Source organism: Meles meles, chromosome 5, assembly GCF_922984935.1.
Source record: "Meles meles chromosome 5, mMelMel3.1 paternal haplotype, whole genome shotgun sequence".
In the NCBI taxonomy this organism is placed as follows: domain Eukaryota; kingdom Metazoa; phylum Chordata; class Mammalia; order Carnivora; family Mustelidae; genus Meles; species Meles meles.
The window spans coordinates 91,417,326-91,438,361 of NC_060070.1; the positions used below are offsets into that span (position 1 = coordinate 91,417,326).

At 55.8% G+C, this 21,036-nt stretch overlaps 2 protein-coding genes across 4 annotated transcripts; both read right to left on the reverse strand.

Annotated features, from left to right (window-relative positions):
- Positions 1–447: 447 nt before the first annotated feature.
- On the reverse strand, positions 448–15,243 carry CUL7 (cullin 7). 2 transcript variants are annotated; one of them, XM_046004431.1, is made up of 26 exons: positions 14,813–15,243; positions 13,401–13,988; positions 12,309–12,460; positions 11,666–12,166; positions 11,002–11,140; positions 10,709–10,905; positions 10,204–10,414; positions 9,460–9,697; positions 9,267–9,372; positions 8,081–8,308; positions 7,697–7,787; positions 7,419–7,590; positions 7,146–7,251; positions 6,758–6,853; positions 6,393–6,568; positions 5,936–6,069; positions 5,428–5,610; positions 5,054–5,160; positions 4,788–4,970; positions 3,134–3,294; positions 2,808–3,021; positions 2,451–2,724; positions 1,604–1,749; positions 1,330–1,456; positions 1,047–1,252; positions 448–825 (listed from the first exon to the last, which is right to left on the reverse strand). In XM_046004431.1, the coding sequence occupies exons 2-26, from the start codon at positions 13,978–13,980 to the stop codon at positions 502–504; spliced, it is 5,052 nt and encodes a 1,683-aa protein (XP_045860387.1). In that variant the 5' UTR covers positions 13,981–13,988; positions 14,813–15,243; the 3' UTR covers positions 448–501. The 2 variants fall into 2 exon arrangements, with proteins under 2 accessions (XP_045860387.1, XP_045860386.1); XM_046004430.1 differs by having other exon boundaries at positions 10,186–10,414.
- Positions 15,244–15,546: 303 nt separating this feature from the next.
- On the reverse strand, positions 15,547–21,014 carry MRPL2 (mitochondrial ribosomal protein L2). Of its 2 annotated transcripts, XM_046004440.1 has the most exons (8): positions 20,823–20,959; positions 18,724–18,898; positions 17,632–17,800; positions 16,943–17,084; positions 16,716–16,831; positions 16,529–16,639; positions 16,153–16,226; positions 15,547–15,796 (listed from the first exon to the last, which is right to left on the reverse strand). In XM_046004440.1, exons 3-8 carry the CDS (start codon positions 17,798–17,800, stop codon positions 15,584–15,586), a joined length of 825 nt encoding a protein of 274 aa, XP_045860396.1. In that variant the 5' UTR covers positions 18,724–18,898; positions 20,823–20,959; the 3' UTR covers positions 15,547–15,583. The 2 variants fall into 2 exon arrangements, with proteins under 2 accessions (XP_045860396.1, XP_045860395.1); XM_046004439.1 differs by lacking the exon at positions 18,724–18,898 and having other exon boundaries at positions 20,823–21,014.
- Between the last annotated feature and the right edge of the window lie 22 nt (positions 21,015–21,036).

A 21,036-nucleotide genomic window follows, 5' to 3' on the forward strand; every position in this document is an offset into this window, starting at 1 on the left:
TATCTTATCGTGCGTTAGTTACCCTCACTGCTGGGTATGGTGGCTGAAAGAGGAATTCACAGAATGTCAAATGCTCCCATACCTGGTGCTCGTCAGAACCCACAGGGATTCTGGCCCATTCCACAAGTGAAAACAATGGAGCCCTGCTTAACAATCTGCCCAAGTCACGAGCCTTGGGTCTCCAGCCTTCCAGATGAAAGCACTTCAGAGCACAAACTCTGAGAAGGGCTGGAGGTCCATCCCTGTCCACTTACTCCCCCTCCCAAGAGAGGGACACCAGGTTACCCCACCCCCTCCACCGCTCTCCCCAGGCTGCCATCTTCCCCCTAGCCATGACGGCTGGCGTGGGATGCCACGACCTCAGAGCCAGAGGGCTCTTCTCCCTCTTCAGCCAGGAGAGTCTTCACTGCCCCTGTCAGATCCTTAGCAGTCACCACACAGGCCATGTAATCAAACTCCCGCATTTTATTTCCATGGAAAGCCCTGATCCCATCTCCAGGGCTACCGGAAGGTAGAGAAGCTGTGGGTGCCAGTGCAGGAGGCATAGGGCACGCCCCGAGAGCGGATCTGCAGGGTGTGGAAGGTGAGGGGCGGGTTGGGGCCAGAGGAGCCTGGGTTCAGGGACTCAGTGTGAGGCTCCATCACCGTCACAGGGACCGCATAGGACAGTGTGTAGGGCCGATCATCATGGCGCCTCACGGTGCCCTTGCCCAGGAGGTGCAGGACGCAGGAGAGGACATCGGTACTGCCACAGGCAGAGCCCTTTCCGAGGCTGCCGACCAAACCTCTGGGAGGGCATGGGCCCTTCTGCCAGGCATCCAGGACCTGGGAAGGAGAGGCAAGGGAACACAGCAGGTGGGAGACGCCCACCTGACTCCAACTCGAGCCCCCACTCCAGGCACAGGCTGCAGGCCAGTGAGCCCCAGCCTCCCCCCCAGACACCTACAGGCTCCATGGTGAACCAGATGCTTCAAGTGTTGACAAGCCTCCTCCTGCGGGCTGCACCCTACCCGAACCTCCCTCACCCACAGCCCACCCCCGCCTACCCGACAGACAAGCTGGTCAATGTGCAGCCCCTCGTCCCCGTGCGCCTTGAGGATTCGGACTATGAGGCAGTTCAGAAGGTTCCGTCTCTTCTCCAGGTTCCGACCCTCTTCATCCTCAGCTTTCAGGTACGTCTGAGGTGGGATGAGCCACACGTTGCCCCTCCTTGGCCTGGGCTCCTCACTGGCATCCCGAATCTTGAGCACCCCTGAAATGAGCGCTAGTCATTAGCGGGAGGCCCACATGGAGGCTGAGAGCAGAGGCCCCTCTGCCCCAAGTACATACCTCCTGGGACATCCTTTTGGTCTTCAAGGTCCAGGGGCCCTCTCGAAGAGGTAAGAGGCCCAATTGCCTGATCGAGCATGTCTGGAGAGAGCCCAGAGAGCGCCAGCAGACTCTCCACAGAGACAGCCTTAAAGAAGACGAAGGAGATATTCAGGGCTTCCCTGAATGGTGGAGCAGAGAGGGGAGAAGGAGGGAGAACAGGGAGTCGAGGTTTAGGGAAGAGGGGTGAAGGACAAGGTGCAGCGAGCCAGGCTGCCTAGCCGGGGTGGGCCACCTTCAGGTCGTTGAGATACAACAGCAGCCACATCTGCACGGTGGACACATGCAGGGTCTGATCCCCAAACTGCAGCTCAGCCCGGCCCAGCCACGTCCACTGCAGCCGCCTCTGTGGGCCCCGCTCCAGGGTTGGGTAGCTCTGACCTGAGACGGAGCAGGGAGAGGAGGGAGTCAGGGCTGGTGAGGGGGGAACTCCTGGTTGAGCCCTGCCCCTGCTAACATCTGAGTGTGTGCCCGTGTTTATGGATACTAGGCTTCCTGGTCTGAACTTCCGGAGCTCAGCCTCTGGCTGTGCCTACCTCTTGAGTAAGCCTCATGTATCTGGGAGCCCACCCTGTGCCTTGCTTTGTACCAGGGGCTTTGATCAGTGCCTTCCAGAAATTCCTCTTTTTTTTTTAGGGAGACAAAGCCATGAAGTGAGGAAGGCCTGGGGCTCTCATCAAACTGGAATATCCATGAGAGAGGGAATGAGGTCTCCCTGCTTAGTCTGGGAACCCTGTTTCCCCCCCAGGGCAGGGTCTGAGTCTCTTCCCCTTTCTGTGTTGCTGCCCAGCCCAGGATCAGACTCCAGCAGGGAACCAGGAACCAGACCCCTGCCACTGAGGGGGAGTCTGCCCCTGCCCCATCCTCCCCACCTCCCACTCTCTAAAGAGAGTCCTGCGTTTGTTTTAAGGACAGAAAAGGGGATAGCCTGGGGACCTGGTGCTTGACAGCCCCACCCCTCACTCCAAACCTGAGCTCCTGCCCTTTGTTCTCAAATCCACTCCACTGAGGCTCCTGCCCCGGGGGCCCCCCCCCCACCCCAGACTCCTTTCCCGAATCCCATCCTCCTCCTGGCTCCTCACTCTTGCTGTAGAAGTTGGAGTACTGGTTCACGGTGCCCCTGAGGTAGGAGGGCAGGCAAGTTCTGGGGTTGAGCGTGTGGCGGATGGAGGCAATGGGCCAGCAGCGAGGTGACAGGACCAGCACGGACACTTCCGGCATTGCCCCCTCATAGTAGAGATCCTCATCTTCCTCTTCTTCCTCGTCCTCCTCCCCCGTGGCCGCTGCAACCCCAGCTCCCTCTGCTTCCTCTGCCTTCTCTCCCTTGTGCTCCTTGTCGCTGGGCTCATGGCCTCCCTGAAGGAGAAATGCGGGGTTCCCGACAGCTGCTAGGCCTCCTCTGCTCAGTTCCCCGCCTCTCTCCCTGGGCCGGCGCCTACCTGTATCTTCTCGGTGTCGTCCAGCTTCAGGAGCTGCTGATCGAGCCGCTGGAGCTGGTAGACGTGGAACTGGCGCTGCAGCTCCTCGGACGTGCTCAGGCTGCGCAGCATCTGCTGCGGGAGGCGGTTGGGGAAGCAGGGACCAATCTGCTCCAGCACGGCCCCCTCCAGCCAGCTCGAGCCCACGCTCAGGAGACGGTCGGCCATGTAGTGCCTGCAGCACACGAAGAGCGGGCCGAGCCTCAGGGCGGCCCCACGGCCTGCTCTGGGACTCTGCCCACCCGACACCCCTGCCATCTGCTCGCCCGGCCCTGCTCCATGCTCACTGGTAGTAATGCTCGAAGGTGGTGGCTATCTCCAGGCCGGAGAAAACGAGGACCGTCTCCAGGCAGCGCTGCAGCTGCGCCAGCATCTCCATCCCGCGGGCTCCGCCAATCCGGCTGCCCTGGATCCGCTGGTCGATGTGCCGGGCGAACTGCTCGCTCACCTGAGCAGGGTGCAGGGAAACCATGGACCGGCAGCCGGAGGAGGCAAGCAGGGGCACAGGGGAAGGTCTGAGAAGTGGACAGGAGTGGCTGAGCTGCTTCCTAAGGTGGGTAACGCTTTTACAAAACTCTTTTTAATTTTTTTAAAGGATTTTATTTATTTATTTGACAGAGAGAGATCACAAGTAGGCAGAGAGGCAGGCAGAGAGAGAGGGGGAAGCAGGTTCCCTGCTGAGCAGAGAGCCTGATGCGGGGCTCGATCCCAGGATCCTGAGATCATGACCTGAGCCGAAGGCAGAGGCTCAACCCACTGAGCCACCCAGGCGCCCCTAGAAAACTCTTTTATAAAATTGTCACCAGTTGTGCAAATTGACAACAAGGAGGTGGTGTTTTTTTTCCCACATGGAATGTGTCTAAAAATTAAACTAACCCCAATAATTTAACGTGAGGAAATGACTTACGCACACAGGGATGGTCACACTGCAGTGTCACTGATCAGACAGAAGGGCTGGAAGCAGCTCGAGCAGCTACTGTTCAACCCCCTACTCTGCAGCGATCAGCCTGGCTGACTTCATCCACCTGCCCAACCTTATGCCTTAGAAACTTTGAGAAGAGGGACTTTATCTTCAGCTCTTACCACAGCACCAGACACAGCTGAAGCACTTATTACATATTTATAGAATGCAGGAAGGGCAGAGGAAATTCTAGTACATCCCTTAGATGGAATTTATACAAAAATTAAAAATAAGGACAAAGAGCAACACTGAAAAAGGCTTTTAATATAATGGTCAAGGGCGCCTGGGTGGCTCAGTCGGTTAAGTGTCTGCCTTCAGCTCAGGTCATGATCTCAGGGTCTTGGGATGGAGCCATGCATCAGGCTCCTTGCTCAGCGGGCAGTCTGCTTCTCCCTCTCCGGCTCCCCTTCCCCCAACTTACACGAGCATGCTCTCTTTCTCAAATAAATAAAATCTTAAAAATATCTTTGTATAATGGTCAAAAGACAACAGGATAAAGCATTTTAGCTACTTGTGAGTAAACTGTTAAACCACACACATGAACAGAAACAAAAAGCTATCAAGGTAATAATATTAGGACGGCACGTTGCAGGTCACTATGTGTTTCTTTTGCGTTTGAATTTTCTTTTTTTTTTTATTTTAATTTTTTAAAAGATTTTATTTATTTATTTGACAGACAGAGATCACAAGTAGGCAAAGAAGCAGGCAGCGAGAGAGAGGAGGAAGCAGGCTCCCTGCTGAGCAGAGACCCCGATGCAGGGCTCAATCCCAGAACTCTGGGATCATGACCTAAGCCGAAGGCAGAGGCTTTAACCCACTGAGCCACCCAGACGCCCCTGTGTTTGAATTTTCAAACTGAGGGCTCTATACAAACCCCACTCCTGGCTGAACAGGAGGAACATTGGAGGCTGCTGTGAGGAAGGGGGACAGGGACATTTGCAGGGAGGGGCCCGGGGCGGAGGGGAGGACAAGAGGCTCACGTGGGCGGCTTTGAGGAACGGGAGCTTCAGTAAGCCGCCAGCACAGCCGTTGTGCAGGGCCAGCAGGAAGGCCGCCCTGGGCCCAAAAAGCTCGGAGCTCGACTTCTGCAGGTTGTGAAAGTGTTCGCAGTAGCGCGGCACGAAGTCGTCATCCCGCCAGTGCGAAGTCAGGAAGTTGTTCACCTGCAGGGAAGCGGCCCTGGGTGAGGGGACGGCTGGGCAGGCCAGCCTCTGGTCCAGCCCCCCCTCAACTCCCCTCCCTATACCTGCTCCTCCACCACCGCCCCCCAGCAGCGGGTCAGGTTTCTCACGATGCTGCTGGGGAGCCCCCGGGTGGCCAGGGAGCTCCAGTCGTGGCTTCGGTTTCTGCCCTCTGTGGAGACAGGGGAAGGGGCAGGAAACAGGGACAGCCCCTCAGCTCAGGGGTTCCCAGACCAGGGTGAGCCCTGGGGCCTTTCCTGACATGCTGCCCCCTCCCCATGATGCCCCTGGCTGGGGGTGACACAAACTGGGAAGATGAACAGTCTGAGTGTGGCGGGGAGGAAAAGTGGGACGAGGACAGAAGGCTCTAGGGTACGAGTGCATGAGGGCACAGAGAAAGGCTTCGCACTGAGCTCCCACTTGAATCCCAGGTACTCACTGGGGCGGGGAGCAGCCACGGCTGGAGGCGGCGCCTCACAGGGCTCCACGTGCACCAGCAGGTGAGTGAGGCGGCGCACCCTTGAGGAGAAAGCAGCCGCTCGGCTCTGAGGGTTGTGGGCAGCCTCCCGACACTCCAGGTACTGGTCCAGCAGCCAGCCCAGGGGGCTGATGCCATCCTCGTCTGGAGGTGGGGAGAAACAAGCCAAGGCAGGCCGTCTCTCCAGGGCAAAGGGAGAGGCTGGGCTGGACAGAAGTGCCAAGAAGGAGGGATTGGACAAAAGGTAGTGGGTGGTGGGGATGGGGGCAGGTAGCAAGGGCCCCCATCTTTATGGTATCAGCCGACACCTGGGAGACATGGGAAAGGAGATGGGCCCTGGGCTGGTAGAAGAGGGACACTGGGGTACCAAACCAACACAGGTACCAAAAGGGCCAAGAAGATAAGGCAGGTGGCTCTAGGGCAGAGCAAGAAGGGGCTGGTTAGTGGGGCCAGGCGTCGGGGTGGTTACCGGGGGAGGTGATGTTCTGCACCAGGGGGCTGACCAGGGCCTCCCAGCAGGTCTTGCCCAGTGCTTGGGCGGCCTCGTCATCAGGCAGGAAGCGATCAGCAAAATTCTGCTCCTGCCTCAGAGCCCCATTGAGTCTGAGGGTGGGGATGAGGGAGGCAGGTGTCAGGGGCTTGAGGCATAAGTTACCCCAGCATCTGCCCGGCCTAGGACTGCCTGGCTAGCCCCTAGCAACCAGACCCAATCTCTACCCAGTACTTCGAAGCTCCCCTGTGTTAACTGGCACACCCCACCCCCAGCCCACCAGAAAAATCTCTTCTCTTCATTCTTTCTTTCTTTCCCCAAACTGGACAACCCTCCAGATGCCTCCCCAAGCATGTTAGCCCTCCAAAGAGCCCTATCCAGGGTACCGCTCTTACCTTTCATGAACACTCAGCCACACACACATGCTAGCACACACCTAGAACTCAGGTGCAGGAGGCTCCTGCGGTCCTCTGCTATGTCCTGACTCCAGGCCTGTGCCCGAACCATGTAGAAGAGGCGTGTGTGACGGCACAGCTGCTCCCGGAACACCGGCCAGAAGGTGGGCTTGGGGCCCAGGACCTCCAAGCCCCGGATGCGTGTGTCGATGCCGCCCTGCAAGGGACACAGGCCTGTCTTCAGCCGACCCACGTCCCCCTTGGAATGCGCTGGGCTCAGGCACACCTTCGTGCCTTCCTCCTGGAGCTGCCCTCGCCAGGGGTTGGAGCTCTGGCTCAAGATCTGGAACAGCTATAGGACCCGGAGCGTCGGAGCCCCAGACCACAGCCCGGGCCCCCACCAAACCTGCTGGCAGCGCTTTATGCGGATCTGGATGACGGGCCAGAAGCGGTTCAGGTTCTCCAGGAGGACCACCCGGCTGGCAGACGGCATCACGTTGACCTGGCGAGGGGTGCAGGGGGCGGTCAGCTCCCTGCGTGTGGACGGCAGTGCTGACAGCACCCTCGCCTGCTCCTGCTCCCTCTTCCTCCCCTCAGCCCAGCAGGTGTGGCGTCCTGACCAAGGGGTCCCAACGCCGCCCTCACAGCTCGGGGCCTGATGCCGTCATAACGGCACAGGGAGAAAGGACTCTACTTTCTCTGGGGCTCCGGACAGGGAAGAACTTAGGAGTTCATGAGTCTGGGCAGGAGGGTGGCCCCTGCGAAGGGTGATCTGCTGGCATGACGGTCCCTACCGAGTTGAGTTCTGTGTTAAGAGAGTTGGGGCTGTCGCCCCCAAACACCACCACCCTCGCCGGCATGTAGCTTGAGTCTTCACCAGCCACCAGCAGAGTCAGCTGCCTGGGAGCAGGGACGAGGAAACCATCAGAAGCGGAACAAGGCATGGCCTCACAGACACAGCCAAGGGGCCTCTGTGGTCACGTTTGGGCTCGAGGGGGCGGTGGTGCATCCCCCAAGACAAACACAAGGCGGTCACCACGAAGCGCGTATGTTGTGGGGCGAGTTACCGGATAAGAACGCCCCGGTGCATGTGCAAGGTGATGTAGTGGGAGCCCGCGCTGCCGTTGGACTCCCAGTAGGTCTTGGGGTTGCGGTCCGTCAGCTTGCTGGCCCGGTGGGGGTTGGAGGACACCTCTACCTTCTCCCAGCACTTGTCCTCCTTCACCTCCACACTGGAGCCTGGGGGTGGGGGGGGGCAGGGGTGGCCGTCACAGCCTGGTAGGTATGGAGGGAAAACAGACACGGGCGTGGTGGGGGGTGGCGGAAGCCGGGGACAGGCACAGACCCTGGCACAGGTATCTGAGGAACACGTCAAAGAAGGGGATGTTGATGGGTCGGTGGGTCCGTCTGTGGTCTTCGATCTGGCCCAGCACCATCTGCAGCCAGAAGAGCAGAAAGAAGGGGTACGGGGAGGAGAGAGGAGCACACATGGAGAGCATGGACAAACGTGTGTGGAGGAAAGACCTGGCAGCAATGGGACTTCCTCCAGAACCCTGGTACAGCAGGACCAGGCGGGGGAGGGGTTGCAGAGAACAAATGCCCTTGGGTTCACTGGCCTTGCCTGCCCTTCCCAGCTGCAGGAACACTGCCTCCTCCCCCGCCACTGCTCAGGGTTCATGTTCTCACCCAGTGGTGAACTCACAAGCCTCCGCCTCCCCTCCCTCCTGACCTGGATACAGCCTCCCAGGATGTTGGTGGTGAGTTTCCGGTAGAGGTGGGCATGCTTCTCACACTTGAACACCATGTCCCGCAGCTCCTGAGCCAGCTCCAGTTTTCCCAGGTGCTTTTCCAGGGCCTTGGAGATGGCGTCTCGGGCTCCCAGCTGATTCAGAACCACAGCATAGTCCCTGCTCACGGAGGCCAGGCGGTGCAGGAAGAAGATCAGCTCCTGGAGGACCTGTGGTGGGGACAGGGCTGGAGACTAAAGGGCACGAGGCCCAGGGCATCTTCAGGAGTATTTCCTATGTACCCACTGTGGTATGCAGGTGCTGGAGCTACCACAGTGAAGAGACAGCAGAAAGCAGGGAGACACAAAGGCTGGGTGGAGTTGGAGAACCCAAGGCAAACAGACACGGAAAAAGCTAAGAGGTGCTCTCCATCCTGGGGTGCTTGACGACTGAGGACATTGGCAACAGGTGCAGAGAGCTTCCCAGGTGGTTCCTTTTTAGGCCCTGTCCCAAGGACCAGGTGTGGGGCTGCATTTTGAGATGCTCAGGCCCTAAGCATGTTACCTGATGGTAGGGAAGGGCAGGGAGGGACACTCAGTGAGTCCAGCTCCGAAATGAAAATCTTGGTAACCGCCAAAGGTATGCACTGCGGACACCCACTATCAAGCCTTCCAAGCCCAGGACCTCTCTGTGGCGGGGGACCTGAGATGTGAGGTCCCTTCTGCCTCCTTCATCCCCATCCCCCGACAGGCCTAGCCAAACAGGAGCCACTGAGGCTTCTCATGTAACAGAGATGTAACCTTCTGTGTAAGAAAGGAGACGGCAAATAAGATCATATGCTTGGGCTTATTTATGTTTGCACAAGGACACACAGGAAGGACACATAAGTTAAAATGAGTGGTAACCAACAAGGGACATGGGGAGAGGCACTGGTAAAACTGGATGAAAGTGAGAACAGGAGGAAATGAGAATTCTCAGTGTAGACCTTGTTCTACCATTTTGATCTCTAACCTGTATGAATGTACTACCTATTTGAAAAAAAAAATTCAATTTTAAAACAAATCCCAGACCAGGAGCACAGAGGCTCCACTGTGCCCTCTGGAGCCTCGCCCAGGGGGCTTGCCCTGTCAGAGGCTGCCTTGTGGCCTCTCCCTCCAGCATCATCTCCCCAGAGCAGGGTGAGGGTACCTCTCGGTCAGTGTCTGGTGACCGCAGGCAGGCCATGCAGGCGTCCATGGCCTCGTGCCAGGGGAGCAGCGGCGCCTCGGGGAAGTCCACCAGCTGCATCAGGATTCTGGGGAGTGGGGGTGGGGAGGCAGGAGAGAGATGTGCAGCTAGCCTCAGGGACCCCTTGGTCCCATGCCCCGCCCCACCCCCTCACCTCAGAACGGTCAAGTGCAGGGGCTTGTTGGCTGCCGGGGTGGCAAGGCTCCGCATCAGGGTAAGGAAGGGCTGGGGCTGCCGCTGTAGTTGGAGCAGGAAAGGCTTGATCTCTGTCTCCTGGGGCCCCCCTGAGCTGAGGGCGTGCTCCAGGTCCAGGAAGGTCCTCCCAGGCGGACCGCAGCCCTCCATCAGTCGCCCCAGAGGAGTGTCGGGATACTGCATTGGGGGTTCTTTTCCTACAGGAAGGTGGATGTCATAAGAGTTGGCCGTGGTCGGTGAGGTTAGCATCAGAAAAGGACAGACACATTCATAATTCCTAGTTTCTCCTAAAAATGGTTTTGTGGGGGGCAGGGGTCCCCCGAAAATTAGTTTGGGGATCTTAGGGCATCTCTAAATGTATTTATAAGACTGCTCTGTGGCAAATCTTATGTTTCATACTCTTAAAATAGCAAAGGAGCCTCCTGTCTGCAAATTGCAGAGCGTTTCCCTGTATCTAAAAGCATGCAATAATTTGGCTTTCTCTACACCAGAAAAAGTTTGGTGTGGGGGTTTATGAGGCTTCAGATCTCTTTCAATGTTCTGACTTTCCATCCTCCCCCGCTCACTGGGGGGAGCTGCTCTATGTGGGTGCCAACTCTTCCAGACAGGAGGACACCTGTCTTGGGAGGAAGGCCCCCTAGAGGCCAGCCTGCAGAGCTGCTGCAAAGTCATCCCGGCGCCCCACCTTCCTCTCTGGCTGCACCTGCTGATTCCTGAGGCTGAGCCTGGGCTTCCAGCAGGGTTGGATAAGCTGGCTGCCCTGCCAGAGCCTCGGGCCCATATTTCCTGTAGACACGGCAGTTGAGCAGGTCCCTGAGAGCGCTGTCATCGAGTCGCTGTGGCAGAGCCAGCAGCAGGTCCTGGGCCAACTCTATAGGCACAGCCAGCTCAGCCAGGATCTCGTCATCCAGAACCTGTCGTCGGGGAGAAGGTCTCACTGCGGGTAGCCCCAACCGGCACAGAGGCTCTGGGAGCAATTGATAGGGGTAGGGGATTTCAGCACACACCTTCTCCACCCTGTACCTCTCCTGGCTGGCAGCTGCCTCCTCCCACAAAATGGCCAATGCCTCTGAACATTCTAGATACCCTCCACTACAGCCCCCGACACTGCGGACCTCTACTCCCCATCCTAAGCCTCCCAAATGCTCTATCAGCCCAGCCCCTGCCACGAGCCCTCCGACTGCTGGGTGTCTCCAGGCTGGCTCTACCTCCCCATCCAGGTTCTCCTGGAGAATCTGGAGAACCTCCTGATGGTCGGAGCCCTCCAGTTTCTTGATGAAGAAGAGGAGCTCCCACCACTCCGCCTGGGACAGGTGTTCACTCTCCTCAGCATCCTCGTCCTCGGGCAGCACGTAGGGCACCGCATAGAGCTCTGTCATGGGCTTCCACCGCCAGGAGGGCACAGCTGTGGAAACGAGTCCGAGGGCCCAGGGATGTAGCCTACCCAGCCAGACTACCACTCCTGGGCTCAGTGCTGACCCTGCTTCCTCTCCGGGCTCACCTACACCCAGGGCTCCGCTGACCGCTGCCCTGTGGTAGTCCTCAGCCTCAACCACATCCTCAATGTCTTCCTCAAAGCCCAGAATTTCCAGCATGTGCCAGTGTACCCAGTAGGTGCGGCCCATCGACTCCCACAACACCTGGAGGATGGGGAGAAAAGAGAGGGAAGGGGAAGAGACGGCTCACTTACTGGCTGGTGGTGGCCCAATGATGAGGACACACAGCTCTCTGGTTGACCACGTGGCCAGGTTTGGAACAACCTCCAAACAACACAACGCTGGCATATGGAGGACACGAACATGTACATAAAGGCCACCTTCTCATGGGAATAGGCTGTTTCTCCTCCCACCCATCCTAGATGCCTTATGCCCCCCACCCCAAGAAGCCTCCTGGCCTCAGCTACTCTCTTCCTGACCCTGACCTTTGGGAAAATCTTGCTGTATCCATTTCTTCCTGGGAGTGAATCTTCCTGACCTCACGGCCTCCCCAACCCCGATTTTCTTAGCCTTCCAAATGGCCCACCTCTCACCTGCTGACCCCCTTTAACTATTCCAATCCCCACGGGGTTTTCTCCTGAGGTGGTCTGCCAGAGCCCCTGCATGGAAGCCCCGGTTATGCTCCCCCAGCTAGATCCCCAACAGCGTCCCCCGTGCACCCTCACTCACCTGCACGGGGGGCACGCCGTTGTTGCTCTGGCGGAACTCGCCCTCGTCCCCAGCGCTGACCTCCTCATAGTCATCCAGCATGCGCACTCGCATCCCGGGCTGCAGCGTCTCTCGCACGTACAAGGCGTAAGTGTTGCCACTTGCAAACTCGGAGCGAGGGCGGAACCTCCTTGACCTCCTAATGGAGGGCTGGGCCCGGGTGGGTGGCAGCCCCGGGCCAGCCTCCGCCAGCTGGGGCTGGAAGATGGAGCAGGAGGACCGGGCCAAGGGCCCCTGTTTGCCCGAGGCCCAGTCCCAGCGCATGGCCTGCACCAGCTCTGAGATCAACGTGCCCATGGCCATGCTGAACTCCAACTCCAGTCGATCCCTTTCCCCACTCAACTCCTCAGGAGAAGAGTTGTTCTGAGCCCCTGGTTCTGCAGTGCTGTCATTCAGCTGGTCCAGAAGGGAAGTGACATGCAAATAGCGCTTTACCAGGGAGAAGAGCAGCCTTCCGGGGACCTGTGGGATGAAACCTTTGGCCTATATCCACCTTGTCCCAGCTTCAGCATCTCTTTCCACTCCATCCTTTAAGGACCGGTACAAAGGCCTGGTCCCTCGATCCTGTTTATAGCCCCCACCCCAGGACCTCCCCACAGAATACCTGTGGCAGCTGAATGCCCTCAAAAGACATGGGGTGTTCAGAGAGCGTGGCCTGTGCGAACAGAGCCAGCAGAGCACAGCGGCTGTCAAAATCCAGGTGTTTCTCAATGGCCTCTTGCTGGCTCAGCGATAGAAGAATCTGGGTCCGGGTCCCTAAAACCCACACCCCAGTCAGGAACTGCTCCCTCACATTGCCCTTCCCAGGCATCCCGACTAGACCCTCTCTAGTCTCTAGACAATCCTTTTGTCATCACACATTAGGGATGACCTGATCTGATTTGCTTCAAAAGCAACAACTTGGGGCGCCAGGGTGGCTCAGTTGGTTAGCCACCTGCCTTAGGCTCAGGTCATGATCCCAGGACCTGGGATCGAGCCCCACCTCGGGGGTTCCTGATCAGCGGGGAGTCTGCTTTTCTCTCCCACTCCCTGCTCGTGTTCCCTCTCTTGCTATCTCTGTCAAATAAATAAAATCTTTAAAAAAAACAGTAACTGGGGCGCCTGGGTGGCTCAGTCAGTTAAGTGTCTGCCTTCAGCTCAGGTCATGATCCCAGGATCCTGGGATCGAGCCCCAGGTCAGGCTCTTTGCTCAGCAGGGGGCGCGTTTCTTCCTCTCCCTCTGCCTGCCTGCCTGCCACTCCCCCTGCTTGTGCTCTCTCATTCTCTCTCTCTCTCTGTGTCAAATAAATAAATAAAACATTAAAAAAAAATAACTTCCTCTTTTCTATATACATATTTTGTATAGATATATATCTTACAATAGTCTAATATCGTAACTCTTCCTTTGCATAGAAATCCAATTAATATGAGGTTCTTGAGGATTCAACCCTTCCTCTTTCTTTTAGTATTATTTTTTTAAAGTAAACTCTATGCCCAAAATGGGGCTTGAACTCACAACCCTGAGATGAAGAGTTGCATGCCCGCCTGACTGAGCCAGCTTTCCTCTTCCTAGGGAGATGTCCCCACCCCCCTTCCTACCTCCTTTCTTCCACCTCAGCAGAATCACTCAGGCACTGATGAGGCAGGGGCTCCTGCCACAGTGTCCTGTGAGGCCCCAAGCTGACCTAGCTTCCTTTCCCCCAACACTGCTCCTCACCAGCATCATGGGAGGCCAAGGCTTGGATCATCCGGCCTGCACTCCAGCGGATCTGATAATCAGGACTACTCAACATGTGCATGAGCAGGTCCAGGACCCTTGGGTCTTTGAACACCCCAGTCAGAGGCTCGATGCTGGCGTAGGCACTGAGTACGTGCACCGTATGAAGCAGAGGAGCGGGAGGGATGGTGCCCACACACTCCTCCAGCTGCCGAAGGGCTCTCTGAATCAAAGCCTTCACATCGGTTTCCATTTCCCCCAGCACAGACTTGTCCAGGGCCCCAGCCTCCCCTGCAATCTCCTGAGAGGGCCCGATGACCTGGCCATCCTCGCCCAGCATCTTGTGGCAGTTTGCGTAGATCTCGTCATTGGACATCCACAGCAAGATGTGCTCGGCCTTGCAGTCCACTTGGCTAGAGCCCCCGTCCCCATCATCCCCGCGCCGGAGGATGAGCCAGCGGATCTGATACTCAGGATGCCCATCGTGGCCCACCCGCTGGCGGATCAGCTCATCTGGATAGGCGTGCAAGCCCGGCCCCAGGGGCACTCTGAATTCCCTGTAGCGGAGCTCCCCCACCATGCCGGCACCTGAGACACACAAGCAGGAGAGAACAAGCAAGCTAAAATGAGAGTGGGAGTTGAGAAAATCAAGGACGTCCAGGAGTTGGAGAAGCAAATGTGGTAACAGCTGTCCGGTTGTCTGGGGTAAAAGCAGGGCCCAGGAGCTGCCTGCTACAGGCTGGGTGGAGCCAGGCCTCCCGGGGAACACTGGGGTGTTTGTTCTAAGAGCACAAAATTTGGTTGCAAGGAGGGTCCAAGACCCTAGGGCCTGGAGTGGGTTAGTTTGGAGCAGTGGGAAGGGGACAGCGGGGGCAGGTCAGCCTTGGTGTTACAAGTGAATCCCAAGGCCCTGGGACAGGCAGCACCCCTGAGGAGATACCTGTCGCCCCAGAGGGGTGTGTGTGGGGTGTGGGTGTTGGGGGGGGTTGTTGGGGAATGTGTCTGGAGGGATGCCACGTCCAATGGCTGAAGCGCAGGAGTGTGTAACAGGCACAAGAGATCCGGAGAATTGTTGATGGAGCGGGGTGGGGGGAGGGCACGGCGCGATGGGCTGGGAGGAGAGGATGGAGGACTGGAGACGCGGGAGTAGCAAGGCCGGTGGGCGCGACGCAAGACCCAGGACAGGGTCGCGGGAGACCCGGTGGGTGAGCAGCGGGAAGCAGGTGGACTCGAGGGGCTGGGGGTGCGCGGCAAGGTACGGGGGAGGGGGCTAGGCCAGATGAACGAGAATCCCAAGGCACTGTGGAACTGGGGTGGGGGGAGCGCGAGATCGGGTGGGCGCGCGGCCGCTGGGCGAGTGTGTGGAGGAAAACCCAGGGTAGGGGCAGGGGCCGCGGCGGGGCTCTGGCCACCTCAGAAGTCGATGGGGGTCCCGGCGCGAGGCCTGTCCTTCGCTGAGCTAGGGACGCGGCGAAGACGATGGCGGCGATGCTGGCGGAGATTTGGGCCCCGCCTGGGCCCCCGAGGGGGTCGAAGCGGAGAGGCGGGAGGGGGCGTGCCTCTGAAGGACAGGCTGGCGGGCAGGGGGCGTGGCGCGCAGGGACAGAGCACCTTGGGGCGGCCACTGTCACTACCGGCGCGCACAGGTCTGCAGCCGCCGGGGCGGGGCGGGGCGGGGCGGGGCAGGGCCGGGCGAGGTGGGACTCTGTCCAGACAGCTGCACCACCCGCCCAGTTGCGGGAACTCCGACACCCTCCCGGAGCTGCCGCTCGTTTCCGCCGGGCCTAGCGGAAAGCTGGGGGCCCTGGGAGAGCGCCGGGGCGGAGTCGCCGGTGCCACCTCGGCGACGCGCGGCACCTCCTCCTCCACGCCGCCCTTTCCTCTTCCTTTTCGTCTTCCCTCCTCCCACCGGAAGTGCTCTCCCCAATTCGTGAAGTCAGAGCTGGATGAGATCTTGGAGGTCATTTCTTCCCCCTCCTCCAAACAAGGGAGGGGGACGGCTTGAAATGCGGGGGCGGGGGGCGGCGCAGCTCCAGTCTTTGCCGTATATCGTCCTTTCCTTTCTCCTCTCCCACCCTTCTTGCGCCTGTGTTTCTTCCCCGGTCTAATATGTACCATCCTCCCTCCCCCAAAAAACAGTAATAGATAAAAATGGGGGGCGATTTTATTAGAATCCAGGGATATCAGCTTTGGGCAGCTGCGGAGGGCAGCTTCACATAACTCTTCATGGGGGGCAGTGGCCGAATCTTGCGGCCAGCCCAGCCCCCCTTGCGGTGCCACAGTCCACTGGAAGGCCTCTTGCCCAGCCACCGGTTCCGCCCAGCCTTGCCGATGACACGTTTGTTGTGATCGACGTTGGATACCCGGCCTACTGTTGCGATGCACGTTTCCAGAACCTGACCGAAAAAGCAGTTGGAAGAGAATGCACCATGGAGGGAAAGAACCTGTTTTTGTTGCCTGCATGAATCTCGGCAGGCTTCTTACCCTCACTGAGAGAAGGGAGAGGACAGGAGAAAACCACAGCATAACTGACCCTGAGTGCAGGTGCTATGGTGGTAGAAAACAAAAGGCACTGTTCCCTCTCCCATTACAGTGTCAGCCTGACAAGGCATGCCTAATCACAGGGCAGAAAGGGACACACCTAACTCATGGTGGTTCCTCACATGAAACACCTGGGAACTATCCCAGGCCAGAAAGGTACATTCCCAAAATTCCTCCTTTGCGGATCCCTCCCACCTGTATCCACGCACACCTGCATCTGCCTCTTGGAGGGCAGCTGGATGATGGCCGTCCCATTCACTTTCCGTAGCAGCACACCACACGTCCCTGGGGAAGGCAGAGACAGCTTTGCCACCCTCCGCAGGGAGGAGGTGGGGGCAAATTTATAAGGGGACATACTGCATACCCCGCCCTTTCTTTGCCCTTAGGAGCAGATACACTGCAGCAGGAAGCGTGCAATGTTTGAGGTAAAAACACCAGCACCTCTCCACCCTCGTTTTCCGTGGATTTTTCCCACCTTTTCTCTGTCTGCGGACCACATGTGGCCCCACAGGTTCAGAGAATTGGGACCTCAGGTACCCTTTGGCCTCAGGTATCCTAAGACCCCCAAGTAGCTCCTTTCCTCATACCTGCAGCTCGGATATACTGGGCCCCCCGGCCTGGCTCACTCTCCACGCTGTTGACAAGGGTCCCCACAGGCAAGGCCCCAAGAGGATGTGCGTCCCCTTCCCGAGCAGCAACTAAAAGACAGAATTTCATCAGCCCCAGACCCCTTGCAGGCTCCAAGCCCATACACATCTGGCAGCTGTCTCTCACCTGCCATTCGGCCTATGTGGTCAGAGTTCAGGATGACATCTCCAGCCTGCATGTTTTCTGTGGCAATGATCCAGCGTTTCCGGCTGCCCCCAGCAACCAGAGCTATGTCTGCTGATCTGTTTGGGGTGAGGGACATATGAGCAGACCATCTAGGCAGCCCTGCATCTTCTGAAAACCCTAGAACAGTCATACAGCCACACCACCATCATCTCACATCCCAAACTTGCCTACAGGGATCATAGCGGACCACGATGACCTTCTCCTCAAACGGTCCTGGCTTCGTTTCCAGCTCAGGCCGGAAGCGCAGAAAGTCAATCATGCGATAACGTTGCTTGTGGCCCCCGCCAATACCATGCACTTGGATTCGGCCTGTGGTCAGGAAAGTGCAGAGACATGACTCAAGTCAGATGAATCAGCTCCCAGCAGTGGGAATAGGCCCATTCTGTGCAGAAAGCAGTACTTCCTAACATTATGACACAAGTGGAAAATAATAAATTTGCACAGCACACTTGGGTAAAGGGGGGTGGGGAAATACCTACACAGAGTTTGGTAAAAACTTAATTACAGGATATTGAAGTTATATAAAACCTCCAGACAAAATCTCTACAAATTACTTCAGTAAGTTTACTGAGAATGATGGAAATAGTGCTCAGCTGTTGAAATTTCTGAGAGACATGAATAATGTACACTTCATGTGTATATCTGGTTTTCTTCAACTACCTCAATGGTCTTTAGGAGCACAGACCACCTTTCTGTTACTTTGTATTCTACTCTCTGGTTCTTACACACACACTACATGCAGAAAGAGTCCAATAAATGCTCTTTAATTACATTCCTCTGCCTGTCAAGAAACAGACCTAGGATCCTAACATGTTTTTCCCCTTTAATGCGTAAATCCTCTCGCTCTTGCTCTCACCTGTGTGGTTTCGGCCCCCAGACTTCCTCATCTTCACTGGTGTAATGGTGTACTTGGTATGACTCTTCCAGGACACAATATTCGCACTAAGGGCCACGGAGGTAAGCAGTGGGCGGCAGGGGAGCAACACTGAGGAAGAGGGCAGCTGGAGAAGGGTAGACCTTGTCATCTAGAGATAAACAGATATCTCTATGACTTGAAAGGTAACCAAAGGAGAAGCACCAGAGAACCAAGGGTGAAGGTAGAGACCCAGTAGCCTACTTCCTTCTAGGAATGTCCCAGACCCGCTATCCAAAAACTCCACCCTTCACTGCTTGTACACATATAATGTTGGAATGTTTATCTAGGTGTATGTCTGTTGATTACCTCTCCTCATTTGATTCTCTAACCTCTAAAGTATTTCTTCAATGGAATGTTCTTCCCTTGGGGCATCTTCCAAATTTCGCTCAAAACTCTTCTTCTCTGGGTAACTCTTCCTTCTTTAAACAACTTCCTTTTCCAAAGCTGGTAACTTTCACACATTCATATGCCATCAGCACCAATGCCTGTGCCCCTCTGCGTAAGTTTCTGGGAGTTTTCCAGGTGTGAATGGAAGGGAAGGATCATTTCTGTCTTGTTCCCTGCTGTATTCACAGCATTTTAGAGGAGGTTGCTTTCGTTCTGAATTTTAAGTATGCATCTGCCAAACTCTACCATCATCCAGAAAGGTCCAGAGGAATAAGACTTACACTTTTTTCCTCTGTGACTCACCAATCACCCACTAGGAACATTGAGGATAGCTTTACCTTAGACTACTAATCTTGTTATTTTGGGCTGCATTCTCTAATCTCAGCAATGACTCATCTTCAGTGGTTAATTAAGAGCCCAGGCTTTTTAAGATTTTATTTATTTATTAGAGAGAGAAAGAGCACAAGCAGGGGGAGCGGCAGGCAGAGGGAGAGGGAGAAGCTGGCTTCCTGCTGAGCAGAGAGCCCAACATGGGGCTGGATCCCAGGACCCTGGGATCATGATGGGAGCTGAAGGCAGATGCTTAACCAACTGAGCACCCCAACAGCTCAGATTTTGAAGCCAGATTGTTTATAGCTTCAATACCTGGTATATGGGGCACCTGGGTGGCTCAGTCGGTTGAGTGTCTGCCTTTGGCTTCAGTCATGATCCCAGGGTCCTGGAATTCAGCCCCATGTTGGGCTCTCTGCCAAGCAAGAAGCCAGTTTCTCCCTCTTTCTCTGATCGTCCTTCCCACTTGTGCAGTCTCAAATTAAAAAATCTTAAAATAAAACAAGAAATTATTAAAAAAAATACTTGAGTGTATGACCTTGGACTGCTGGATGAGTTTTCTCATGTAAAATGGTAATTATAACCTTATATAGGGGTTGAAAGGACATTGAAAGGGGTTAAACTGACATTTTATTTATTTATTTATTTGACAGAGAGAGAGATCACAAGTAGGCAGAGAGGAAGGCAGAGAGAGAGAGAGAGAGAGGAGGAAGCAGGCTCCCTGCGGAGCAGAGAGCCCGATGCGGGGCTCCATCCCAGGACCCTGAGATCATGACCTGAGCCGAAGGCAGCGGCTCAATCCACTGAGCCACCCAGGCGCCCCTAAACTGACATTTTTATAAAAAGATTTTATTTATTTATTTGACAGAGATCACAAGTAGGCAGAGAGGCAGACAGACAGACAGAGAGGAGGAAGCAGGCTCCCTGCTGAGCAGAGGGGGCTCTATCCCAGGACCCTGGGCTCATGACCTGAAAGGAAGGCAGAGGCTTTAACCCACTGAGCCACCCAGGTGCCCCGATTTTCTGTTACATTTTAACAAAAAAAATTTTTTTTTTTAAAGATTTATTTTTTTGACAGATAGAGATTACAAGTAGGCAGAGAGGCAGGCAGAGAGAGAGAGAGGAGGAAGCAGGCAGGCTCCCAGCCAAGCAGAGAGCCCGATGCGGGGCTCGATCCCAGGACCTTGGGATCATGACCTGAGCCGAAGGCAGAGGCTTTAACCCGCTGAGCCACCCAGGCGCCCCATTTTAACAAAATTTTTAAATCACCTTTTGCTACACCTATTCTTTCCATGTGCAGCCAACTTTCAAAAATTACCAGTTTGGTGAAAGGCAAATTAGATCATCGGGAACCAGAATACTAGTGATTTCTCATCTTGACTTTTTAAAAAATCCTAAAATGAAGTGAATTTGACTGGAAAGGCAAATAGCTATTAGGGAAGCAATTTGCTATTGTTACAGAGTTATCTGTACTTTCTTTGTTTAATCAAAAAAACTGTAGAAATGTATGTAAAGAATTTAAGACAAGAGTACTGGATGATCTGTCATAGGCTTTTCCCTTCATTTCTCTTCGAGCAACAGGAAAACAGTTTCTCTATATTCCCTCCACTTTTCCTGTAACAATTTTGTTTTCTACTGTTATTTATATTGTGTATTTACAGTTCTATGCTTACTGTCAAAAAAAAAGAAAAAAAAAGGGCGGGGGCGCCTGGAGGGCTCAGTTGGTTAAATGTCTGCCTTCAGCTCAGGTCATGATCTCGGTCCTGGAATCGAGCCCCGCACTGGGCTCTCCGCGCAGTGGTGAGTCTGCATCTTCCTCGGCCTCTGTGATCCCTCTTCCTCTGTGATTGCTTTCGCTCTCTCTAAAATAAATAAAACCTTAAAAAATAAATGTCATATAGTTATCTTAAAAAAAAGAATTGATTTATTTAAAATGTCAACTACTTATGATTGGCTTATGACTGGGACTCCATGTCGGTTATTACTGAAACCTGTACAGTGACCTGTAAAATACTTTTTTTTTAAAAAGATTTTATTTATTTATTTGACAGATAGAGATCACAAGTAGGCAGAGAAGCAGGCAGAGAGAGAGGAGGGAGCAGGCTCCCCGCGGAGCAGAGAGCCCGATGCGGGGCTCGATCCCAGGACCCTGAGATCATGACCTGAGCCGAAGGCAGCGGCTTAAGCCACTGAGCCACCCAGGCGCCTCTGTAAAATACTTTCACTTGCAGTATCTCGTCGGAGGAAACCAGCGACCCTGTGGGACAGCAACACTTGCAGAAGAAAAAGCTGAGGCTGAGAGACCCAGGCCGGCGTGATTCCTGATCAGACTCACATCCTCCGCCTCCCATCCCAGGGTGCTCTCTCCGGCGGCCCGAACAGAAACAGCCTTATTTCCAGATAGGGTGCATTACCTGCGCGGCCGGGAGCAGGCTGGGCCCGAGGGCAGCGACGGCTGGGGGCCTCAAGCTCAAGGAGCCCAGAGCGCGAGTCAGTGCCCTCAGAGCCATGAGGGTAACCAAGCTCCGCCGGAGTCAGCACACCACCATTACTCTTAGCCAGGCCGCCGGGCGTCTGTAGATGACGCTAACAAATCCCGGTGCCGTCGCTTTCTCCTGACGTAAGGAG